General features: G+C 38.9%; 1 protein-coding gene across 2 annotated transcripts; it reads right to left on the bottom strand.

Annotated features, from left to right (window-relative positions):
- Positions 1-1,186: 1,186 nt before the first annotated feature.
- tie1 (tyrosine kinase with immunoglobulin-like and EGF-like domains 1) lies at positions 1,187-24,512 on the bottom strand. Of its 2 annotated transcripts, XM_042417705.1 has the most exons (25): positions 24,495-24,512; positions 23,694-24,011; positions 20,375-20,674; positions 20,090-20,200; positions 19,758-19,913; positions 18,297-18,428; positions 16,102-16,242; positions 15,842-15,970; positions 15,094-15,239; positions 14,180-14,324; positions 13,895-14,053; positions 13,258-13,398; positions 11,703-12,005; positions 10,930-11,220; positions 10,083-10,276; positions 9,746-9,892; positions 9,562-9,625; positions 9,238-9,348; positions 6,462-6,652; positions 5,480-5,593; positions 4,836-4,906; positions 3,509-3,549; positions 3,186-3,282; positions 2,992-3,091; positions 1,187-2,688 (listed from the first exon to the last, which is right to left on the bottom strand). In XM_042417705.1, the coding sequence occupies exons 2-25, from the start codon at positions 23,755-23,757 to the stop codon at positions 2,617-2,619; spliced, it is 3,420 nt and encodes a 1,139-aa protein (XP_042273639.1). In that variant the 5' UTR covers positions 23,758-24,011; positions 24,495-24,512; the 3' UTR covers positions 1,187-2,616. The 2 variants fall into 2 exon arrangements, with proteins under 2 accessions (XP_042273639.1, XP_042273640.1); XM_042417706.1 differs by lacking the exon at positions 11,703-12,005.
- Between the last annotated feature and the right edge of the window lie 1,953 nt (positions 24,513-26,465).

Here is a 26,465-nt window from a genome sequence, read left to right as displayed (position 1 = left end):
TTAAGTGATATTCTTTCCTTTGTGACTTTTTTGTTAATGTTTGGAATTGATGGGTTTGGAGTCCAGGTCAAGGTCCTTGGCTAACTGACATAGGTCAGGTTCTGTCTCTATGTGTTTCTCAGTCAGAACGCTCCCAATCACACCATCTAGCTCCAGTCATTTTCTACACTTTCATAACTAGACTGCCACTAACATGCAAATTAAAGGCATAACCCTCTTTAATTCCCTACCTGCCAGTTCAAAGCAGAAATCAGGATTTTAAAATGTTTTCTACAACAGTCAAGTCCTGGTTAAAACTGGGCCAGAACTGTAATCATGACACCAACTAGTCATTATTTGTGTACGTGGGTTCATGTTATAAATATTTTGCATAATGTTTTGGTTTGTTTTATTTGTCTTTTTGTATGTTTGTTTGTGTGTTGTCATAGATAGTTGTTGTTCTTGTTTTATTATTATATGCACTGATTTTGAACTGTTCCAATTTTAATGATTGCTTGAACTATCGATACCTATCAAGGGACTGGTGTTGGTTATATACATGTGTACAGTGCATCGGACACTGTTTCTGCAACTGTCAACGTTCTCTGTATGTGTCCCTTACAAATAAACTAATTGACAAATAATTAGTCCAGTGGTTTCAAACCTAGGGATCAGGCCCCTCCAAAGGGTCACTAGATAAATCTGAGGAGTTGTGAGATGATTAATGGGAGAGGAAAGAAGCAAAAACAAAGTTCTGATACACAAATCTGTTTTAAGTTTTTGGACTTTTTCTCTACTCTTTGATTTTTGGTGAAATATTGGATCATTTGAACATTTATTGAAATGAAACCATGTGAGAAGCTTAGAGGGAAAAATCACTATTTGGTGGAGCTGTTATCAACTGATAATCTGAAATGTGACCCCGACTACACACTGCTTTTTGTGAAACGTCAAGAGTCAAAAAAGTTGGAAACCATTGGTTTCATCTTTAACAATGTGTTGTATTTAAAAAAGCTTGTTATATTATCCATTGTGTCAAATCTTCATTATCTTCAAGTAACTCAAGCTGTCAAATAAATATAGTGGAGTAGAAAGAAAGAAAGAAAGAAAGAAAGAAAGAAAGAAAGAAAGAAAGAAAGAAAGAAATAGCTCCCTCTGAAATGTAATGGAGTGGAAGTATAAAGTAGCATAAAATGGAAATACTCAAATAAAGTACAAGTACCTCAAAACTGTTCTTAAGTACAGTACTTGAGTAAATGTACTTAATTACTTTCCGCCATTGCTCAGAACATAGGCTTTCAGATGGGAGAAAATACATTTCATGGTGCTCTTGTTCCCTTCATTATATTGTTGTATAGCCAGTGTCTGTGCGTTGAAGTCGTCAGGAAGCTGGCCCACTAAAAGCTATATTTGACAGACAGTTTCAAGCCTGCGGTTGGTTTGTAGAAAAAGGAAACCTAGTGACAGATCAGCCCAGTGCAGCAGGAGGAGATCAGAGTTCCTGAATTCTCCACAGACACCCCGGCCTGTAGTTCTGTCATTACAACCATGCTCACTGTTAGCAGGTCAACAACAACAATATTTACAGTTAATAAACAACAATGTAAAAAAAAATGCATGCAACAAAAAAGTGTTACAGAAACTGACAAAACATGGAATTTAACTCAACTACCTCTAACTATTAGTCCACTTATCAAAAGCTTTATTCAATGAACCAATTAATGAAAACATACTGTACATTCTCATAGAGTGGATATTCTACCATACATTATGTTAGGTTGTATAGTATTAAAGGTACTATAATGGTGATAGCTGGTAGACTGGCTGTACATCTGCCCAGTATTAGTAGCATTTTCCAAACATTAACCCTTGAGGTGGAGCTTTCTTTGCATGCAACACATGGAACATCTACCATGGTTGCATTTGTAACAGTCTGTAACTTTAACTATAATGGAATAGGAGGCTTTGATATATCTATGTATTCTTTATAAAAGGAGAAAAATACATACAGTAGTAGTTACATTCACATGGCAGTGATAGGCAAAAAAGTAAAAGACACAGAGAACATGAATAAGGCTGGTTTTAAGTGCTACATTGTATGTTTTTCATTGATTTCTAAAAGTCTGAGAACCTGAATGTTTGTCATACACACTGTGTCCTTTCATTTCATCTTCATGAAAAGATTCCCCTCTCCATTTACAGCAACAGAGAGAAAATAGAGTCCAGCATCAACACCCCACAGACCCTGTGGTGTTTCAGCAAGCCACACAAGCAACTCCATATTTACCCCCTTCCCAAAGTGTTCAGCATTGTTAACTTCTGTAACAGCAAGAGGTACAATGTTGCATCTCTATTCTGGGACTGGTTTGTTGTGACGGGGGTCATATTTCCCAAAAGGTTGGTAGCAATCGCATCTCTCCATCCAAAGCCCAGCCATACTCCACATCTCCTAATGCCTCCAATACCTCCACACAGTGTCCTTTCACAGTCCTACATCTATAGCTGGGTGGTTTTGGTTGAGCGCCTGCTCCTCCTGTCTCGACGATGAGCAGCAGGGAGGTGGCAGTAACGTGGCGACCATCCTCGGGGCTTCCTCTTCAGGCTACGTGGCATGCTAGGGTCTGGGGGGGCTGGTAGTCAGGCTTCTTCGGCTGTGGCATCTATCCCAGCGTAGGTGAAGTTCTCAAAGAGAGCCATGTTCACATAAGCCTGGGAGATGGAATGAAAGTTTGTATATAAATATATACTTACCAATAGTAATGCTAATACAATCGGTGCAGCTAATTTAAAAAAATATCTGTAAAGCCAACATAGATTGTTGTGTCTGCTTTAACTCCTTAATGAAAGTATCTGTAACCTGATAAAAAGAGCTGTTTTAGGCTCCCATATATCTGGTGTGACTATGGTGCAAACAATGGGACAACCCAAAGAGTTTGAACACTCCCAGGTGTTAACAACAGGACGTTTTCACATTCTTCTTTTTCTGCCGACATGGAATGAATGCAGCATTACCTTCCTGGCCTCCTGCATCCTGTTGAGCTGGACAGAGATTTGGGAGAAGGGGGGCCTCTCATAGGGCCGATCCCTCCAGCACTGCCTCATCAGCTCGTAACTGGAAAGGGAAAGATACAGTACATGACTTAATATAGCAGAAATAAGAAAGAAAGAAAGACTGAAAGAAAGAAAGGGGGAAAAGAGCTACTTACACCTCATCATCACAGTTTTTGGGTTTCTCCATCCTGTAGCCTTGTGGCAGTTTTTCATAAAGCTCAGCGCATGTCATCCCACAGTATGGAGTGCCACCTGACACACAAGAAGGGAAGAAAAAGATTTATGATTGTGATAGTGATCATGGTGGTCAAGAAATGACAAAGACTATCACCATTATGTCACCGTGAGTTCATCAGTCAGCTGGTATTTGAGGCTATGAGATCTTTGCTAGTGCAACCCAGTATCAGTAATTTGTATATGCGGTAATAAATGGTAAAGCTTCTGTCCTGAAACCCACTCCATGTCAGGCTGTACTTACCTAAGCTTACAATTTCCCAGAGGAGAACCCCGAAAGACCATCTGGGAGAAAATATGAGACAGAAATGTTAGTAAACCAGGGAAGACATACAGAGAAAAGGAGGAGAAAATCCAAGGGTTTTATTATTAGTGGCTGAAAATATACATTACTTAATGTCTTCAACTTGGAGTACCTTTGTTGATCATATGTGAGGAAATATCTTGAATCCAGTATTTAGTCTAATCTACCTAATCTAGAATGAATGCATTTTCTAGCTAAAAATGCTGCCGTTGCACATAAAACATCCTCCTTGGTGATTTTATTTCCATGTTTTTCGTAAGTTGCATAGCAGAGGAAAATGCAATACGCAATTTAAAATTCATTTAATTAAATATGCACAGCAATAATATGATGATAATTCATTCTAATGGTGAAAATACTTATTTTTCTCAAAATCAAAATGGAAACCAACGCGTGTCTGAATGTCTCAATAACATAAAACCACCATCTTTCCTGCTATCTCATTGGCAACTGAATTCAAGAAAAATACTGCTAGTTTCACAAGTCACAGTGCTGTGTGGTAGATCATATGAGCAGACAAGGGTTGTTTGGGCTGTCAGACTGTCTCTTTGTTCTTCTTTATCTCCTTTTTGCACTATGTTTTGCTCTGTCTCACATCTTGTTCACTGTCTCTCCCCTACGCTCTGTCTCTCTTACTAATGTTTGCAACTCTCTCTGGCCCTACAGACAGCCTTCACACTTCTTCCGTTAGCTGTCTGACACTCTTCTAGCTTGTTCTTCGCTGTGTACAGGCTCCAGTTGACAGACCAACGTCTCAGTTTGTCTGCTAAGTTGTACCCGAGGCTTCCTGGTTGTGCTTATCAGTTACACAGCACACTATTATCAGTCCACCAGTGACAGAGGGATGATTTGTTGTTTTCTGTTGGCAGGCGTTTTGTGGTGTGCATAATCAAAACATCACTAGAGGCTGAAATAATTTTAATAAGGTTCATGTAGAGCTAAAGAAAAAACAGAAAAGGAAGAATCATAATCATTACAAGTTGTTGTTTAGTGATTGTTGATTATCTGAATACTTCAGGAAGTGGTCTTTAACCACCCATGTTTTCAAGTTTGCAATGTCAATAGCCTGCTATGTTACTCAGTAAGCCCCAAAGGTTCTCAGAAATATTTTTGCATTTAGGAGGAGTGCTGTTAGAGGACACTGCAACTTGGTCTGCTCTGATCCCCCCCCCACCCCCGCCCCTCCAACCCCCAGTTGCAGTCTTACTCTTAGATTGAAAGTTAGTATTTGTGTTAGTTGAACAAATGAGGTGACACTATAACTCACACATCGCTCTTGGTTGTGTATACGCTGTAGTTCAGGGACTCGATGGCCATCCAGCGTACAGGCAGTCTCCCCTGAGAGCAAAGTAAGACATTGATGTCTTCTGCCTAATGTATGTTGACACATCAAATGGTTCATATAAGAAGAAAACTGAAGTTGCCAGTGTCCTGAGTCGATGATGGGGACCAAGTTAACATTATAACAAGTTCATAACCATGGCCTATAAGAGCATTCTAGTACACTTCACTTGCACTACACGTATATGCTGCAGTTGATAGTATGAACACATGACCATCCTCTGCAGGTGATCTCAGTAAATCAAAATCATAGTAAACATAGTATATATATATTTACATAACATAGTAAAATTACAGTTTCTGGAACGCCCTTTTTTTCTATTTCACAGAAGAACTTTGTGTTCCTGTTTTCAAACCACTTAAAAGATATACATTTCAGTTGCAAAAACCACTGTGATTGCAGCAGATCGCAAGGGGAGATATTTTCCTCCAATTACCATAGATTTGCATCAACAGATATTGGGATACAAAATCATCATTTCCCATAGCTAACGCCATCTGTTGGCTAAAACTGAAACAAAATTTGAATTTTCTGAGAACAGTGCAACTGTGCATGAATCCACCACTCACCATAGTCTTCTTAACATAAACTTCCTCACCACGGGACAGGCCAAAATCTGCTATCTTCGCCACAAGGTTGTCCCCTACAAGAACATTCCTAGCAGCCAAATCCCTGTGAATGAACTAGTGCCAAGACAGTGTAGAAACATATATTACTTACAGTATATTTGAACAGAAATTACATTTTTGTAGCAAAATTTAACTTCTAAAATGTTTTATTGAAAGTACTGCAACAAAATGCTGTTCTTATGATGGGCTAATATACAGTAAGTTGTAAAGGACTGCTTTTTTTTGTAAAAGGCAGTGTGGTAGCTGATGATAATATAATAGCTCAACCAAGCATTATAAAATGTCCCTCTAAATGGGCCAAGGATATATAAAAACTACTTTTAATATGATAACATACTGCTTACTATAATAAAATTACACCATTGTATGAATAAGCATTATTTATTACTTAACACAGGTTGTAACATATGAATTAAAATTGTTTGAATTATTGGATTCTTCTTTTGAAATGAGTCTAATTTCACTTGAAGATTTAAAAAGGCTGTATTTATGTATTTGCAAACCAAGTTGTAATTGCTTTTCGTAATGTGAAAATAATGTCTAATGTGCATCTGTGAATTATCTGTGCATCTCTCTATGCTTAAACTGTATATGTTTATTCTTGTACACAGGACTGTCCTGAAAGAGATATCCCAATCTCAATCTGTTATAAGGATGCATAAAAGATAAAATAAAATAAAATAAAATAAAAATCATTATATTTTTATCAGTTTTATTACATCATCAACAAAATACTGTGAGCAGAAATTATATAAAAATTTCTAAGGGCAGTTCATGTAATATTTTCATTATGTTGCAATTATTTTTAAATGCATTTTATGTTTCATTTAAATACATGTAAAAACATTTTAGACAATGCACAAATGCATACACACAAAGAAATAGACAAGCAGCCACCCACATACACACTCTGTCCTCCTACCTGTTTGTCACTGAGGTAGTGCATCCCAGTTGCCACGTCCACAGCGAACTGCAGGAGCTGTTGGGAGGTGAGGGTGGAGGCAGTGCCGTGTTCCTTGGCAAAAGCGGGGTCAGTCTCCAAGACTCTGCTCTTCCTCAGAAAGTCAAGAAGGTTACCGTAGGGAGCGTATTCTATGGCTATATACAGGTAACCTGGAGAGGATGGGGAAGAAGATTAGGAAGAGGACAGAGGCTGCACTTCACCCTATAATATAGCCTATACCAAATAGATATGCTGGAGTTGAATCCCTTTGACAATTTCTAAATGTTTTAGTCCCTTTTTTCACCTGATAACTTATGAACTGTCTTTGGGAAAGTACCGTGAACTCCTAGAATCAATAATAAGGTCAGTGCCACTGCTAATAATCTTCCATATCTACAGCTGTTAGCAGCTTCCCACAAGTCTTCTTCCTCTCCCTAAAAACTGTGACTGTGGCCTTGGCTGGCCTGTCTGCAGCTACAGCTGGTTAATGGGCTCAGCCTCCAACAGTTCTGTCCTGACACAGGCAGAGGTAGACCAGGCCTTTCATGAAAGCCTCACAAAGCTCAACCAGATGGTTGACGCTTTGCTAATAGATGATGGCTTCCGGCCCAAGCCTGAGTTCCTACAGGTCATGAGGCATTTGTGCTTGTTGGAATGGTTTAATGTTGATTTCACCAAGACCAGGGAGAGTGCCAAAGAAGTGCCATGTGTGAAAGGAAAGAATAACAGGGTGACAAACCGGTCAAAGAACTGGACGCTATTACGACAATGTTCCTTCACAGCTACAAGAGGTTAATCCAGACATGTTGTGTTTCCTGTAGTAACATTTCTCCAAAATAATTTCTTTGCTGAAAATTAAACAGTAACAGATCTTTCCAGGCATATTAGCTAATGTGAAATGTAATATTCTGTTTGTATTATTCTTATTTCTCCTCTTAAAAATAAGGAAATTAACAGTTTAAAACACTCATTGCAGTTTGTCATGTAGATGAGCAGACCAAGACACAGAGAGGGTTTTATCCTTTTGTAGCTGATCTAGAGGATACTGACTATTGTGTTTTTCAGTCTTTATCATCCAATTTACTATAGTGTATTTATCAAATGTTTTCCCTCCCCCTCCCCCTGTCCTGCGGTTAAACAGTTCAAAGTTGAATTCCTTCTGGACACACCTAATTCTCTCAATATGTTGATATATGAAGAGTGAATTTGTTCCAGATCTCTCTAAGATGAGAAAGTGTACGGGCTGCAAACAACACCATATATCTTCTATTTCTTTGAAAATGACACACAGATGCTGAGTGGATCGAATGAATTAAAGCAGAAAACTCCCATAATGCCAAAAAAAAGCAATTGAGTAACAGCTTGTTTTACCCCTGCAAGCCAGTGACCTTTTCTTTTGCAATAAAAAAGCCCTTTTAATTCCCTAGTCTCTCCCCTAGAAATTACACAAAGGTAGATGCAAGGCAGGAAGAACACATGCAAACTGTAAATCAAATAAATGTTGCTTCCCATCTATTTTCACATATAGACCTATATGTATTTCTGTGCTATTATCACTGAATAAAAGAAGTTAACCTGAGTTAAACGATAGATGTAAACACATTGGAGTGAAGGTTTGCAGAGTCAGGTGCTACTTGAAAGTGAGACCGGTGGGCAGACACGGTGAATTAGTCTGATGTTTATTTTTCAAGGCTGATTTGGTTTTTTAATGTCCTCACCAATATACTTTCCATACCAGACTTCCTCTCTCATATGTTATCAATCTTTGATCAAACACAAGCAATTTAATTATTCTACGTAAAATCCATCGGATGTGGCTGGGAAAGTGATACTTCATGGTAAGAATTGGGGCCAAGGAAACCTTACACAAATACATAAATAGTTTTCTTGTGAGGCACATGGACAAATCAAACAAATGTGTTCGTGTAAAATGCTCCTAGAAGGAAAGGATTATTTAGTTTGGACACATTTTGGTGGTTTCCAGGTGCAGATGACAGATGATCAGACAGATGATGGGAGTATCTGTTTGGCTTTCTAGGAAGAAGAATTTAACCCATTCCTGTACAGTGCTACATACAGGATGTAATTACAGTAGCTGTCTGCAGAACAATAACTAGTATATCAGCATATATTCAGTCCTTTACAAAGCCAAACCTGACATATAGTGGAAAAAATGCTTTTAAAGAATGTTTTTGGTCATTCTGATACTTGGAAAGACCCCTATATTTTGTAATACATGCCAATATATTAGTGACCATAAAACATCTATACATGACGAGAAGTCCTAAAAGTGACATGGATACAATTATCACAGCTACTGACCACACATGCCAACTGATTCATGTCCATGATATCTATGTTGGACCAGACTCGATCCACCGATAGACTGTCTGATACAGTTGAAAGCTCTGGAAAAAGCTAGTAAGTAGACCTTGAGTTCGGATTGTTTTGTACATACAATACTTCATATATCATATACTGTATATCCCACAATACAGCAGGATCTAAAAATTGTCCACCAAATCACAAATTGAATAAACAGATCACACAATTTATAAGGCCTGGACACTAGATTTTAAGGCCACAAACATGCAGCTTACTTAACAGTCTACAGTATACGTATGTATGACTTATGAGTCCTTATCCTGCCAAAAACAGTATTACACATCATAATCATCAGCATTTCCTCATTTCAAAAGCCAGAGCTTGAAAGCACATCAATATCCATAACAGCCACTAGGTGTCGCTCTCTCACCTCTGTTCTCACAGGCCCCTATCAGGTTGATGATGTTGGGATGCTGGCCTAGTTTACACAGCACCTCCAGCTCCCCTGCAAAGTCTCGGTGGTCATTCTCTGAGGCAAACTCTGCAGGAGGATCAGCACACACAGCATTGTTGAACAAAGTGCAAGCAAAGCAGCTTCAGCTGGCGACTTTGAAATAAAATGTTCACATCAGTCACAGAATACTCTGCACTGTGATTACACTGTCTTTGCTTTGTGCCTGTGAACAGTGTGTTTTCATGTAATACACATATCTGTATATATTTGTGAGAGCTCGTATGAATGTATAGAAGTTACCTTTCAGCATCTTTATGGCGGCGCTCATCTTGTTGCCATCCTTCTTGATCATGGCTTTGATGACCTGGTTTTGAAACTGTTGTTAGCTCAAATGTTTAACCATATGCATAAAAGATGGCAGTCATAGAAAAAACTTATAGATATATAGATAAATATATAGAAAGTACACTAAGAGCCTAAACACCTGGCCAAAGTTGCCTTCTCCGATGACATCTTCAAACTTAATGTCCTCCCACTCCAGGATTGGATAAGTGAGGGGCTCTGGGGTGGGCTTGGGCCTCCGGGTCAGGGTCAGAGTGCCTGAGTTAAACTGCAGAATGGTCTCCTCACCCTTGGGATATAAACAGTCTTAAACTCAGCAATAAATACATGTATATTAAATGTTAGTATTTCTAAAGTAGTATTTTCTCTAAACACATTTGAGCATTATCAGGTCAGCTGTGATGTCAACCAGGATTCAGTAAATCCCTCAGGTTTCCTAAATTCTGATAAAAACAACTCAAACCTGGGTGCACCCTTACCGATCCAGACTGGTAGGTAAATGTGCGCCGACGATTGAGCAATGTCTTGCGTATGAAGAAAAGAGCAAGCAGTGCCAGCAGGATGGTCACACAGGTGACTGTCACTGATCCCACCACTGCCACCAACAGCTGGTAACTGTCCCCAGTAGGCCTCCCAGCCACCCCCTGGGTGGTCGGGGTTAAACTCTGAAAGCCTTTTTTTGGTAGAGGGGAAGAGCAGGGAAAAGAAGAGAAAAACCAAGTAGGGAGATGGAAATGATCTTGAGATGATGACAGTAGAGATAAATAGGCTATGTATTATTATCCTGTCTAAATCCCTCAGGACCCTCTGTGGGTGGTCCTGTTAAACGCCACCTGGGACAAACCCAAAATTGGAAAAGTACAGTAGTGTAGAGAATTTCCACAGAGAGCTGTTTTTAGCTTGACAGGAAAATAAATTAACTTCAAAGAAATCATAAAAAGTCACTGGATACTATACTTTTTGATCATTTCTTTTAGAAAAGATAACCCAGTCCAGTAATTTTCCAATTTTCCAAATTAGTCCTTGTTGTGCCACCAAAGGCAGCAGAAGTACAAGAAGCTAAACCACAGGGTATCTTTAACGTATTTAGGTTCCAAATCTTTAAGTGATACAGAGTTTAGGTCCCTATTTTTCATGTTTGGAAAAGGTATTTTTATGATTAAAAATGTAGCAAATTATCATGTGAATTTGAATTTGAAAGCATATCAACATGTCAGTCTCATAAATCTCATTTGAACACATCTGCATATAAAGAGGCATATTCAACCATTCTGCCACAGCACTGCTGTCTACAAGTGGGTAAGTAGACCATAAATTCCGACTCACCATCCCCTTGTGTCGTTGCCTGAACAAAGCTGCTCCACTCTCCTGGCACTTTAGAAAATGCCCTCACTCTGAATTGGTAGAGGGTACTGCCATTGAGAGCTGTCACATCTTTGGTGGTCTTGTTTCCATCATCTGTGTCCACCCAAGGGTGAGGGCTCCCCTGGCCGACCGGCTGGTACTCTATGATGTATTTAATGATGCCTCCATTGGGGTCCTCAGGGGGCTGCCACCTCACCTGGATGGCTGACATGGACAGAGGCAGGGCCTGGACATTGCGTGGGGACGATGGGCCTGAGACACAAAGACATTATCATTGTTAGGACCATCAGCAATGATTCTGTGACACTATATTGAGTGTAACAGTGTGGATGGATCTGTTTCTAACTTGTTGGTCTCCATTGACTGCAAACTAAACAGGATATTATTCTCAATTGTCACACTGGTCTTTGACAAATAAGTATTAGTTACTAAACTTTCCTTCAATTCACACAAAGTTTGTGGGCAGGGAGAGAGTCACCAAGCAACCAGCAAGCACCAATAATATCTACTTATCTAAGAATCTCTTCAACCTCATCCCCCATTTACCTTGTAAATTGATTATTAAAAGATAAATAAATCATGTTCGCCTATAACATACTGTATATTGTGTTACACCAAATGTTTTGCCACAAACCACTGTGTATACGTTATAAATTGCATTGAAAATCCTGCAACATTTAGGACATTTTCTTGCAGAGTTGCTTATTTCTAACCTAGCTAGAGGTTCTAGTTACCCTGGCTGTTGATGCGGAAGTGGTAGGGCTTGGAGGGAGGCCCCTGGCTGCCGCAGTTGATGAGGTGCACCACCACCTTGTAGTCTTGCTGATACTCCAGGTTGTGAAACTTTGTGGAAAGCACATTGAGCAGGGTGGTCTCCTCCAGTAGTTTCTTACTGTGGGGTGGTGGCCCGAAGAGCTGCACTAAAAAGCCACTGGCTGTGCTGGCATTAATGCCATTGTTGGCAGGCAGTCGCCAGTGTACAGTGGCATTGCGGCCTTCCACCGAGCTGATGTCAATCTCAGGTTGAACTGTGGGCTCTGCGGCGACAGAGAACACAGGATGAGCTGAGGGGGCTAACAGCTCGTTGTGCATTTCTGCTCATTAAATCAGTCACAGATCCCTCAAAATTGCTCCCTGAGGGACAGATAAAGTATTCTAAATTGAATTGGATGGTTCCCTCAACTTAGATTGCAATTGTTTTACCTGTTTCACTAGTGAGCAGCATGAATTAGGAGTTAGCTCATAAGAAAAAATCTTTAAATCTTGGACTTGGTCTTTTCTGTACTTCCCCCATGCTCATGTGGGCTTCCTAAAGGTGCTCTGGTTTCCTCCCTCGGTACAAAGATATTCTGGTTAATTGGAGGTCTGAACGTGTTTGAATGTCTAGATGTTAGCTCTGTGATGGACCTCTGCAAGGCCAGGGAGTTTCCTTGTCTTCAGCTCAAACGCCCAAAATAAATGGTAAGAGAAAACAGATCAATGGCTAGTGTATATATAGTATTTATTGATGCCACATTGCATTAGCATCATACTGTATGTTATTTTTAATACACCCTCTCACTCAGTGTCTTGTCGATGGACTTAAACTGCTCTGGGGTCCTTCTCAAAGATAAGATCAACACAATCCACTATTACAAATAGTTTGTGCTTGTGCAAGAGACAAATGTTCCCCTGTAACAGATAAAATTTGTTTCATTTCACACTTGGACCAAACCACATATTGCTTCAGAGTCAAACTCACTAGAACTATGCACTATTGCACTCCAAATCAGTCACTTTTCCATTTCAGGTTGTCCCATTTTCCTTTCTGTGCTCACACTCAGACATGCTCTCTCCCTCTGCACCACAATCATTGAGGAATAAAATCACAGACTCTTGCGTTTAAATACAGGTTGTTACTTTTCTGGAATGGTTTTGTGATTCCTAGATGGCTGATGACAATCAAAGGTTTATTTTTTTGCTATTTCAGTCTTGATCCCACATAGTCTGGCATCTCTCTACTTTTGGCCTAGACTTGAGTTATCAAGACAGATATGCTCACTAGGGAAAAGACAACAGGCTCCTTTTGGCCTGGGAATAGCACTGCTCAAGAAAATTCACTATTACTACTATTATACTGAACAGACACAATATAATTATGCTTGCTTAAGTTCTGTGGTCCAGACTATAGACATTTGTATTCCCAGTGAAAAAAACAGTTCCTAAGGCAAGGGTCCAGATAATTATCCTCATGCATGGTATGTGTGCGATCCCTACAAACTGGACAACCCAGTTATCAGTGAGTCTTACCAAGACAATCAGTCTCCATGATGGCCTCTGGCCCCTGGGCCCCCTCTCCTTTTTCCCCAGGACGACTTAGCTGGACACGGACACGGTAGCGTGTTGAAGGCTCCAGGTTCATCAGCGTGATGGGCTCTTTGTCACTGTAGACTGAAAGAAAGTGGATACAGGATAGGCTGATTACACAAGATTTTATGGAGGATTCACAGTGGGATTTCTGCAGAAGATTTTGCTTAAAACATATATCTATAAAGGCATCATAGATATACGTGATATACATATAAAATTACACACTCATGGATAAGATCTTTATACAATAAGTAGATGGGTACTTGGACTCAGTAAGGTATTATGTGCACTCTTTGAGAAGATCTTTTTGTTTACATAACCTACATTGTGTTGTAGAGGAATTGTGGTTGGGGTGTTTCTTGTAAATATGATTTATTCTTTTTGCCAGCTTTTGCATTAAGAATTAGTTTTATTATGATTTTGAGCAATGATTTGTTGCACTCTGTAACTTTAGCTAATACATCACAACCTTGGCTGATTTCATACTGTGTTGAAATAATGGTGAAAACTGGTTTAATGTAATGTTTGTTTTTGTTGCTGCTGCGCAATGAAAATAAAAAAAAATCTGCATGCTTACCTATGATGGAGGACCAAGAGTCTTCATTCTCCACAGGCTTGTAGAGGATCCTGGTGGAGACAATAGGACCGTGTCCTCGGAAGGACTCCATCGGCATCACCAGCAGCTGCTTACTCCGCTTTTCCATGAGTTTGGGGGCAGTAATGGGCACTGGCGGTTCTGGGTAGGCACATAACAAGATTTTACTCACATATTTAAGATCTTTGTTGCTGTGATGTGCAGCACCTGTCACGATATGATGTAATTTCCTCTCTTTTATATTATCTTAAATCATCTCACACAGACCTTTAATGGTGAGGTTGAACTTGCGGGAGTCCTGGCCTCCGTTGGTGGACACCCTGCACTCCCACAGCCCTCCTTGTTGAACACTCAGGTGATGGATCTCAAACAGGGCTGTACTCTTATTTGAATCCATGATGGTTTGAGTGGCCTGAGCGTAAAATACATGACACACAGAAGCAATATGCAATGGATGGTGAAAACCTCATTTACATTTCCTGTGCCTACTTTTGCTGCTTACTCTGAGAAATGTCTTTATGCCTGTGGGAAGTTCTGGTACAATTATTCTTTATCAGATTGTTTCTATTAATAAGGAAAAAACACAGAAAGAATAACACAGAAAATCAACATGTCACTTATACACAACACGTGGTAACTGCTGCACTGATAAGTGATATGGCCTTATCTGGTCAGACCATTGTGCTGTTGACTTCCTCAGAGCTCGACTCAACCTTGTAATTGTCAGCTCAGTTTTAAAGGCATACTACTATACTGTTTTTAGTATTTTATTTAATAAATCCGTAATTGATTAGATTTTACACATTCAACTGGCACGTTTATGTGATTTGTTGTGAAAAGTAAAGGACTCAATATGCTTTGAGTAAAGTGTTTATAGGATGATTTAACAGAGTCCAAAATCCCCTTTCCAGCAGAAACTGTTTGGGGAAGACTGGCCATGTGTGCAGAGGTGAGAAAGTATAGAGACAGAAATTATCCAGGGATTGGGTTCTCCTAGAGCAGGATTGAGATCCACTGCTTTGGGACAATCAACTAGGCCGCCTTCTCTCTGTGTGTGGTCTAGTATTTACTCTCACTACAGCAAATATAGTTTTATCCTATGCAATACTATCCTTTATATATTTTATTTAGGCTTAAGTTATCTTGGTAGGATTGTTGCTAGCAAATGTTGGTCCTTCTACCTTAAGCACAGTGCTGTCCAACTTTCGCAGCTCAATGCTGTTGTGGCTGGGCAGGGGGTTTCCTGTGGCTGAACAAGAGATCTTGGGGCTGGAGTTCAGATTCCACTCTAAATTACTATCCAAGTCCAAGATCTGGGGAGCCCGGTCTGGTGAGGGAGAGAGTCATGGAACAGATATTAAGAAAAAGACAAGGTGGATAGTGAGGCAGCTGAGAGACTGATGATATAGAGAGAGGTGAGATCATTGGACGGAAAACCATAGAACTATCACAGTTGCTTTGCAGCAATTCCTGACCTGAATATCTTATGATAAAAAAACTGCAAAACATATTGAAAGATGTTTTAAATGAGTTGAATAAGTCATAAGTCATATTTTGTAATCACATGTCTCACTAGTTATGGTTTATGTTTAACTTGTGCATGAAGAGACAGGAAAAATTACTGTTTAAAGTGCAGACACAAGGACCATTAAAGCTTCAAAACCTAAAAAACACAGCTACACACTCCATGTAGGATTCCATGCAGTTTAATTAAACCAACCTTTTACCAAACAAGCTGTGGAATCCAGTGTGTAACTGTGTTTTTTAAGTTTTGTAACTTGTGTAAATAACCATTCACTAAATGTTTGCTGCAGTGATGAGGAAGAATGTGGTGGTATTTGGTGTGGAGGATGACATAAATGAAAATGTGCTGTGAACTGATGAAGAGAAAGAATCAGAAAGGATTAATATGCTTGTCACAATACCCACCAGATTTCTCACAGCTCTGTCCTCTCCACCCTGTGGGACACTGGCATCCACTAAAACGGTTGCAAACTCCTCCATTCTGGCATTTACAACTCAGCTTGCAGTCTGGTCCGTACATGTCATTATGGCAGGCTGACAACAGAAAACAGAAAACAGAAAACTGTACTGCATACTGTGGCACGCAATACGGTAAAAACATCTGTTATTTCATCTATATTCATATTACATATTACATGGATAGATTAAAGTGATTTATTGCTTACCCTTCTCACAGCGGCTCCCAAACCAGCCGCTGGCGCAGGAGCAGCCATAAGGGTCTGGTAGGCAGAAGCGAAGCCCCTTGCAGTTCAGCTCGGAGCCACATGACTCCTGGCAGTTTCGGCCAAACATTCCTTCTCTGCAGGCTGCAAGCCATCAGAGAAAGACAAATTTAAAAATGTGTTTATTTAAATTCTTTGAGTTTTGCTGTATCATGGCTCAACCTGCCTTGCAAAACACCACAGAAGACAGTGAAACTAGTCTGCAAGTGTACTAAACTGTAACCTGTAGATTTAATAGATATTTAATTCCATTTGATTGATTAACTGCATGCAGTTTGGAAGATAACATGCAGTATGTTGCTAACATGTGATGGTTAATGGCAATGTGATGTTGTCAGACCAAGACCTATAAAATCTGGTCAAACCTGACAGATCACAGCCAGAATTTACAAAGACTAACAGTTTAGGTATAGTCATTACCCAAATTGCAGTTCAGATGAAATGTTCTTTTAATGTCTGCCATTTAAATGCAGTGTATCTCACATGTGGTTTCCTCACAATAAATACTACATCCATGCATACCTACAATATGCCATACTGCCTGTGATATTATAGTCTCACGATACCAGACAATCGGAGATCTCTGCTTACTGAAGTCTGGGGATTTCTAAATGCACGTTAGTTGTTTGAATGGCGGTGAGAGCGGCCGCTGACGAACCTACGGCCCTTATATTTTGTCAAGGACATGCCTTACTGGAAATTATGCTCTCTCCCCATTCTCCTCCATAGTGAACTGCAAGTCACTGCCCCAATATGAAGGACTGCCCCAAAAGACTTTGAATTGGTTCCACAATGCAGTTTTTAAACTGTAATTGTTTTCACCCAGTCTTAACAACAAAACCTGGGAGCTTGTCCTCAGTCTCTATGAGCGAAGCGTTTAGAGACTAACCTGTGAGTCTAGTGATATTACAGTGTTGAATGCATTCTCTAATTAATGTTTGAAAAGAGGCTCGGGTATGTTTGCACAGTGTCAAAGTACTGTCCATGGCGCTGAATCTTGCTTGCAGGAGTTAGCTGAGAAAATCTGTTAACCAGCCAATTGCTGTCACATTAATGACATATTAGGCCTTAAAAACAATGCTTGTTTCATGTCAGTGTTGCTTGATTGATGGGTGTCTCAGCCTATACAGTTGGCCATGTTGCTGTTTGCTGCTTCTTCAATCTAACTTAAGCTCCACTAAGTCTCTTTAATGTCCATTCAGACCATATCGATGGCTGAAGAGCAGAACCTCCTATCTGAAAAATGCACTTTTTTGTGAAAACTAAAAAAAACTTGTTTTCTTGCAGAATGCTATTTGTTAAGGATACCCGACACATAATACACTGTTTTTGGACTATATTATTATATTATGTGTTAACAATACCGACTAGATATTAATGCCTCACAAAGTGCAGATAGGAGCTTTTGCACTTGGTGCAAGTTGGAAGAGATTCTACAAAACAATGCTCTAGATTAAGTTAATAATTAAAATTAAATTAAAATAAAATTAAGTTTGTTTTCAGGTAAAAAGATGTAGTAAATGTAATAGTCACTACATTGTAGTATACTAGGGTCAGAATTCCTTAAATTCAGTGTATTTGCTTCCTTGTCCACTGGGAATGAATGTTCAGTGATTGTGTAACTCACTCGTGCTGTAGCCTCCCTACACACCCAGGGACTCTGCGTTGTGTTTTTGTTTCGTTGTGTGACTTTTCTGTCACAACGAAGGGTGGGATTATCTTGCAGACAGACTGAATATGAGCAGCCTTCATTGTTCTCATCATTCAAAGTGAAATCCACCAAACAGAAAATTCTGCAGAAAGGAGGTTTTGTGCTTTGGCCATCGATATGTCTGTGTGCATGTTTGTGTGTTTTTTGAACAGTCTATGGTGCACTTCATGTGCAGGGATCAAGCATTTCTCAGAAGGATAATTACATGTAGAGTGTATCCTTAGTGTTTGTAAGGGTGCTCAAATGACCAGTTATGTACAGACCGAAAAAAAACCTTATTGAGACACTTCTTCATGAGAATAATGGTGGAAATATGACTGTATATACATACTGTCTCTAGAAACTCTCTATCTCTGTCTGTATGGCTCTCTCATGCACACACACAAACTTGTACTTGTGAGGACATTGTCTTGAGTAGAGTACCTACCTGTCTCACAGTGTGTTCCCCTGAATCCAGGAGGGCAGATACAGTCTCCGTCAAGACCATGACACACTCCACCATTGAGACAGTCTGGACAGTCCTTGTCACAGTACTCACCCCACTTCTTACTGGGACAGTCTAGAGGGGAAAAGAGTTTTCTGATTAGAGTGTAAGATGCTTGATTATGTGCAGTTTGTCTAAACTTGCTTTAAGTTGCAAGCTTTCACTCTATTCAACCCCAGATCATTTTCTGACTGCATCTGCTTCTTACCATCTTACAGAATGCAGACATATAGTGTAATGACTTAAAATTTATATCATACTATTTAGATGTATTTTGGCCTTTCAAGAATTTGTATTGTATTTTGTACAGTTTTCATAGCAACATAGAAACATTTCATAGAAACATATAAAGAAACAATTTAATCCAGTGGAGAGAGAGATAAGGGAATCTCATGGCAGAACAGGTGGAGGGTGGAGATGGTGTTAATACCGCTGGTGTTTCATTTCATGTTTTTCAGAATACTGAAGAACATGTTTCATTTCATGTTTTTCAGAATACTGAAGAACATGAAATGAAACAAACGCGTGCACTCTCACCAAAGGAGTACAGATACAGCCTTTGGTGAATTCACAGTAAACTAAATGTGCACAAAACCAACTCTCAACTTTTTTATTTTAAAGGAATGTTTTGATACTTGGGAAAATGTGCTTATTGGATTTTTTTTGCCAATAACTAGATTAGAAGATTACCACTCTCATGTTTGTCTCTTAAACAAGCTACAGCTGGTAGCCAATACATAAAAACTATACAAAAACTGAGAGTGTAAAAATAGCGTTTTGTGTTTTTATGCTATGAATGAAGTTTTCAACTTCCCTGAGTCTTGTCATCAGGAATTACTTTTTAGTTTTTTATATTTAAAATTTACTTTTCATGTATTTATTTATTTATGAGTAACTACACCAATATTTCTGTGATGTCTTCAATCTTGTCTACTGTTACTGAGATTTCTCTAGAATATAAAGGCAATTCATGCTCCTTTGCCTCACTACAACCTCCCTTTTTAATACACATATGCTATTTGTGAGTTGAGGAATTGCATGAGTCTTAGTCAAGTCAAGTGAATTTTATTCATGTAGTCCATTATCACAAATCTGACTCAAATTTGCCTCAACAGACTTTACAATCTGCACAATATAAGACAATCTCTATCCTTAGACCCTCACCTTATCATTGTAAATCTAGCAGAATGCACAGTGAGTCACCTCTATTGTAGCTCCTCCTGTACTTTGTGAGATTGCCCTTCAAATGCACAAACTTGTATATTTGCGGAGCAGAATGTATCACATCTGCGCCTTAAAAACTGTCATAAAAGCCTTGCAACATCTGGCCCCGGGGGTGTGAATCGTTGTGTGTGTGTGTGTTTCTGTTTCAGAGTAGTGTGGGGATGTTAGGATCCAACAAACCTCTGACAATGAGCCTCATCCAGGCGCCCTGGAGAGGGCTGTCTCCCACATAGCTGGCACTGTAGATGCCTTGATTGGCAAAAGCTGCGTCCTCTACTGTCAGCACAGCAGTGTGGTTGATCATATCATTCCAGTGAGTCATGTAATAGTAATTTCCTACACACAGGACATCAAGCGATTAATGGCACAGTTTTATGGCACAGTTTTTTGTTGTACGTTTTTTTGTTCATTGCCAGTTAGTATGAGTATAAGGTGTTGACAATCCCTTAATTGTACAATGTATTTAATCCCCATTCATCTGTCTTGAGCTCTACATGTGTAAACTGGTTTACCATTGTACTTCCAGGTCACATCCCTCTTTTGGGGGTTCAGGAGCTGCATACTGAGGTTAACTGTCTCTCCTTTGTTGGCGGTCACTGTCAGGTGAGTTGGTATAAAATTTGCTGTAAAGGGCACAGACACACACAGATATTTTCCAAAGATGACACACTATCCAAATTGGTTACAAATGAAAACTTTAAATCCAAAGTAATCAGGATGTGATGTAGGTTCTTAGTCATAACAGAAAGTTAAAATTGTTCGAATGAAAAAACTGGTCATATGAAGACTGAACAAACCTCTGGCAAAGTTGTTGATCATTGTGACCGTCTCAAATGGGGGAACTTCCTGAGTCGATTTGCAGTAATAGATACCAATATTATCCAGTAGGGTCATAAAGTCTCTGGCCACCACCTCCTTGTTCTTGGGCTTATGCACTTTAAAATTTGGCTTCTTGGAGAATCTGAGGATTTCGTTGTCTCTCGTGATGTCCAGCTCAACCGGCGCAGGGCTGCGCTCGCCATTGATACAAGAGATGGTGAAGTGATTGAAATTGGTGACCTCTGCTGTGGAGATCATAGTCAAGTCGATCACAGCATCTGTAAGACAGGACAATCTGTTATTCTCTGAAAAAGGGCAGAGACATTAGGGTCATTGTGAGTTTGATTTGTTCATCACAATACAACAGGGCTTCACAAACCTTGAGTCAGGATCCATTAGGTCATAAAAATACACATCTGGTATGATATCAGTTAAGAACATAATTGATTTTACGTATTGCAAAACCACTAACTCACATTTGTAATGTGTCCTTCCAAACTGGTGAATTTCCAAGCAAAATGAAAACAGCAAAAGTTATCCCATTATATAAAGCTGGGGATAGAAAACACTTTACCAGTTACAGGCCCGTGTCTTTACTTTCCCAGTTCTCTAAGTCACTGGAAAAACTCTTTATTGAAAGATTAGACATTTCATTGAGAAGCACAATTTGCTAACTGACAGTCAGTATGGATTGTGCAAATTGTGCTTCCAGAACAACATCTTTGGCTCTAACTGAATTAAGAGGAAAGACCCATAAGAAGAAATCACTAATTGTATAGACCAAAAACGTATGCAGTAGGAGTATTTATAGATCGATTGTGCTGAATTGGATGAGAAGCTCCTTAGGAAACAGGCAACAATTTGTACAGATAAGTGACAACAAATTAACATGTCTGGATATTACTTGGAGTCCCACAGGGGTTATCATTAGGCCCTAAGTTGTTTATTTTGTATTTTATAAATGACATATGTAAGGTATCAAGAATATTGAAATTTGTTCTATTTGCAGATGACACCAATATTTTCTGTTCAGGGGAAAATTTGCAGCAGCTTTTGGAGGTGGTCACATCAGAAATGAGTAAATTAAAAATGTGGTTTGACACAAACAAATTATCATGAAATTTGAAAAAACAAAACTTATGTTGTTTGGAAATTGTAAGTTCAAGTGATGATAGATAATATTAATATAGAAAAAGTATATAAAAATAAAATTCTGGGTGAGATATTAGACCACAAAATCTGCTGGAAAACTCATATAAGATATGTGTGAGTGAAGTTGGCAAAGAGCGTTACAGTTCTGGGAAAAACAAGGCACATTCTGGATCATAAAGCACTGTACACTCTGTATTGTTCACTTGTATTACCAAATCTGAATTACTATGTGACGGTATGGCACCTTACCATCATTAAGCATACTGCAAAAAAGAGCCATAAGGATAGTAAACGATATAGGATATCGTGAACATATTAACAAGCTGTTTTTAAAGTTACACGCTTTGAAGTTCATGGATCTGGTGGAATTTAAGACTGCACAAACAATGTTCAAAGCAAGAAATAATTTACTTCCTCTGGCAACATACAAAAAATGTTCTTAGGCAGAGAGGGGGGTTATAACTTAAGAGGAAAATTTAATTTGAAACAACGTTGTGTTGGCACCAATCTTAAATGTATTTCAGTGTATTGCAATTTGTGGGGTGACTCTGTGGAATGAAGAAATCAAACAGAGTAAAAATATCACACATTTTAAAAAGATGTACAAAAAAAAAAGCAATTTGTGATGTACAGAAATTTCACATTCTTGATTTGGTAGTGTTTGATTCTGTATGAAGTGGATGAACATAAAGGATTAGTTGTGTATGATGGACACTGGGGCAGATACTTGGACTATGGGAATCTTTAAGTTGATTGATTAGTACAGAATAGGGGTAGGACTAGACAAGCATGTTGCTACTTCCTACTGCTGCTGCCTTTGATTAAACCAAATTTGAGGGTAAATATTTTACACAGCACTGTAGCTTTTATTCTCTTGTTTGATCTGTTTTATTCCCTTTTAGCTTCTTTTTTCCCCAAAAAATTTAACACTTAATTTTTATATGTCTTTTTACTTGTGCTGCTTTTATATTCTGTTTTGATGCCTTTTAAGCTCTATGTAAAGCACTTTGAATTGCCTTGTTGTTGAAATGTGCTATACAAATAAACTTGCCTTGCCTTACTCCTTTTCAGACATGAAATATTATGTTGCTTATTGAAATTCTGTTTCATGTGTTCATTGTTAATTGTATTCGTTATTTTTGTTTTATTTCTACTTATGTATGTATGTATGTTTGTATGTGTATATATGTATGTATATATGTATGTATATGTGTGTGTGTGTGCATATATATGTATATTTTTTTAAATGTTTGAAATAAACTTTCATATTTAAATCCAAATGAATCAAAGATAGTAAACTGTATATCTTTTGATTTTGAACTGAAACAGACAAAACAAGTCATTTCAAGACATTAGCTTGGGCTCCAAGACATTATAACGGGAATTTTTCACTGTTTTCTGACATTTTATTGACAAAACAATTAATCAATTAATCAAGACAATAATCTCCAGATTAATGAATAATGAAAATAATCATTAGTTGCAGCCCTATAGCTCACACATAATGCAACAGAGACAAAACATGTCAGAAGTTTAACTTCTGGATTAACTGATGCAGAATAGGTCACTTCTTCTCATACATTTTCCACAGTTTACACAATTTTTGCTGTAGACCATACAGCAGAAAAACGAAGTACCAAATCACAGCCAAACAATTCGTGGGAAAGCCACAGGAATCTGTTTCTGCCACATCTCATGATGTATTTATTATAAAATTGACTTCGTTTAACTTGAGCAATTTATACACTGACACCTTAGAAAGCATTTGTGTAAATGGTTTTGTTTCAACACAGACTTCCTTTGGAATGTAACTTATTTGAACAAAAGTGCCAAACCTAATAATATCAGTTTGTCCAGCATTCCTTCTCCCTCTGTATCTAAGCCCCAGATCCACAGAACAATGCCAGGAAACATGGATGAGCTCCTTTTTTTCCCCAAGGGTTCGGAGGTTGCTGGACAACCTGAGGGTTTCCACGACTTTAGCGAAATATCAATTATAAGCAAAATAATACATATCAAATACGTTAATGTTGGAAACTGTTCCTTCTTAATATACATCACATTTCTCGAAGATAAATGGTGATTTTAAACATTTTCTCCGTTTAACAGCTCCCCAAGCAGCCTTGAAATACTGTTACTTCTTACCTGATAAATCAATGAAGCACAATACACACACCCACGCAATCCTCATGATATTTGTAATCCTCATTGGGAAAACGTAGTCCTTAATAAGTAAAGTCCCAGTTCAGGTTGTTGATCTACTGGAAGAGCTTTACATCCAAAACGGTGACGCTGCGTCACGACGAGCGGTGCGCTTTTTTACGCATAACTTGGCGAATCATCTAAAGCTCCAGTTCAGGTGTAAAATCTCTTCGGCAATGTCTACTGCGGTCCCGTATAGCTTTCAAAGATTGTATCACAGTCCGGCACACTAAGCACAGAGTTGGACTTGCTCAGCTTTCTCTGGGTGGGAAAGGAAGGAAGAGCGTCACCAGACAGCGGAGGACTGCTGGCGCTCCAGACCTCCCCGATCCAAATGTATTTATGAGTTTAAACTCCGTCACTCTGATTGTCTGTACATACAACTATTCCTGTAATATCGTATAATGTCTACTGTTTCAGCAATGAAATGTATCCCTGTGGTTGTCATTTTTAATGTTCTGTTGCACTTTTACTCTGTTTTTTAATATAGGATGTCATTTGTTTACAGTTTTGTTGCAATGTTTCTTTATTGCTGCTGAAATTGTTACATTGTTCTTGTAGTACTTTGTTGTGAGAAACATATTAGACACATATTCTTTTCTCGCAAAACATTAAGCACCATGAATTTTGCACATGTCAGATACTTTAAATACATTATTTGATATTTAACAAGACACCCCATCAGAATATACCATACATGTAGATAAAGATGTACTCAACAAAATACTTTATGTCTGCCCATACTCTGGACTTTGCGTGTCCAAGTTCTACACTCTGCAGGCCCCATGTGTCCTCCAAGGTTGACTTCGCCTTTTATTGCTGCCCCTGATTTTCTCTGTAGAGATACTGTGGAACACCAAATGCAGCAGCAGCTGGTGTCATGTTTTGCCAAATGCAACAGCTTTGTTCTGTCACTTCAATGAGTTTGTTACAATCCCTGCAGCTTTTATGGTTAACCTCCCCTTCCCTCACTGTTACTGTAATCAGTCAGCCTCAGGAAATGATGAACAATATGCTTGTTGTGTCTGTTTTGTCATTTCTGCCCTAATCTTGTTTAAAGTGCCGCACTGTCTCAACATCCAGTTGGAACAACTGCACACGCCTTTTCTCATTTTCTCTGCAAAAACTGTCGGACTGATTTGATGTTTTCTTTACGTTTCCCTTCAGCTTCAGACAATCAACTTCAAGTTGACTCAACTTCTTATTGTTTGAGATTTCCTGTTTTCAATTTCAGCTTACATGGTTTTCTTTAGCCTGCAAGGAATATTCCATTGTATGCTAGATTCCCTCAAAAACAAAGGATAAAATAATATAATCATTTGCAAAGCGTTGGTGCATTAATGTCCTATCTGAATAGATAAATAATGTTATATCCTACCCTGTCAAATGAATCACAAACTGAAAACCATCATCAGAGGGAGATGTCCTACTCATTCAATTAGTTAAGGTAAAAATTAAAAAAAGACTCAAATCAAAATGGAAGTGAGTACACCCAGGTTGGAAATGTTTTGTCTACAAATCACAGTGTTTCCATTTTGACTAATGGCAAACAAAGGGTCTTGGCGCCTGCGGTTGGCTCTGATATGTATGGTCCTTTTGACCTGTTAATGTGACCTGTTTAGCTCAGAAGCCAGAACAACTTTTAAAAGACTGTCTTTTTTCCTCTACACATGCTTCAAAAGCACCCACTGAAGGGAATGGACTTAACTGCAAGAACAATGATACTAAAGCAGCACCGTTGCACATACACAAAGGTTAAAAACAACAACATGCAACAAACTATAGTCAGACTAAATTTGCACTGCATTCTAATTGAGGCAATTTCAGACAATTATGATAGATAAAAGATCAAACTATAGGAAAACAAATGAGGAGGAGAGTGAAGGAAGGAGAGAGAAAAGATGAAAAAATGTTGCGTGCTGCAGATACAGCTTGGTGGAGCCTCTATAGGAAGCCAAAAGGGAAAAGACTGAAGGCTGGGTCAACACAGATGCTTCAGCCTCTGGCTGCATTAAGACTGTCAGGAGCCAGAGACCAGGGGTGAGCTCTTTTGTTTGAGGGTGTGTAGTGCATAAACATGTGTGTGCATATGTGTTTCTGCATACGCGCAAGAGGGATACCACAGATTCTGTGCATTCATGTGCAGTGCAAATAGACTGTGTGTGTACATACAGTAGAATGCCGTGTACTGTATGTGTGTGTCCATGCATATGTGGTTGTGTGTGTGTGTGTGTGTGTGTGTGTGTGTGTGTGTGTGTGTGTGTGTGTGTGTGTGTTTGTGTGTGTGTGTGTGTGTGTGTTCATGTGCAGGAAATTATTCTGGTGGGGTGGACATGCAGGGTGGAGGCGTCTATCTGTGCTCCTCAGACATTAGCCATTGTATCCAAAACTCTTTGTAGTCCTACAGTAATTACTATGAACCCTGTTCATTGTGAAGGTGTTTTTACTACTTGGCAAAGAGAGTGTGTCAGTGTGTTTTCTGGCCAGGTTCAAAAAACACTGTGTTGCTTTTCATGACAGCAGTACAAACGCAGACAATCACACATGTTTATAGATGCACAGTAGTGTGCAGCTATAGGTTGAACTGTCAAGAAAGAGGATGTGCTTTTTCTTAAGCTAGAGGTGGAATAGCATAATTGCTGTTCAGTGATTTCAGAGTTGGCTGCAGCTGCAGGTATGTACTATTTTATACTTGAATTGTTTTATAATAATAAT

Source organism: Thunnus maccoyii, chromosome 7 (assembly GCF_910596095.1).
Source record: "Thunnus maccoyii chromosome 7, fThuMac1.1, whole genome shotgun sequence".
Lineage (NCBI taxonomy): Eukaryota > Metazoa > Chordata > Actinopteri > Scombriformes > Scombridae > Thunnus > Thunnus maccoyii.
Note: the sequence above shows the minus strand (reverse complement) of the source record. Positions and strands in the feature narration are given on the sequence as shown.

What these genes read in the sequence shown, in the direction of transcription:
- tie1 (XM_042417705.1), bottom strand. Translation starts at nt 23,757, where the DNA reads ATGAGGATTACAAATATCATGAGGATTGCGTGGGTGTGTGTATTGTGC. An exon ending in CATGGAGACTGATTGTCTTG is followed by an intron (nt 12,006 to 13,257) that starts GTAAGACTCACT and finishes CTGTCGCCGCAG; the next exon opens with AGCCCACAGTTCAACCTGAG. An exon ending in TACACAACCAAGAGCGATGT is followed by an intron (nt 3,550 to 4,835) that starts GTGAGTTATAGT and finishes ATTTTCTCCCAG; the next exon opens with ATGGTCTTTCGGGGTTCTCC.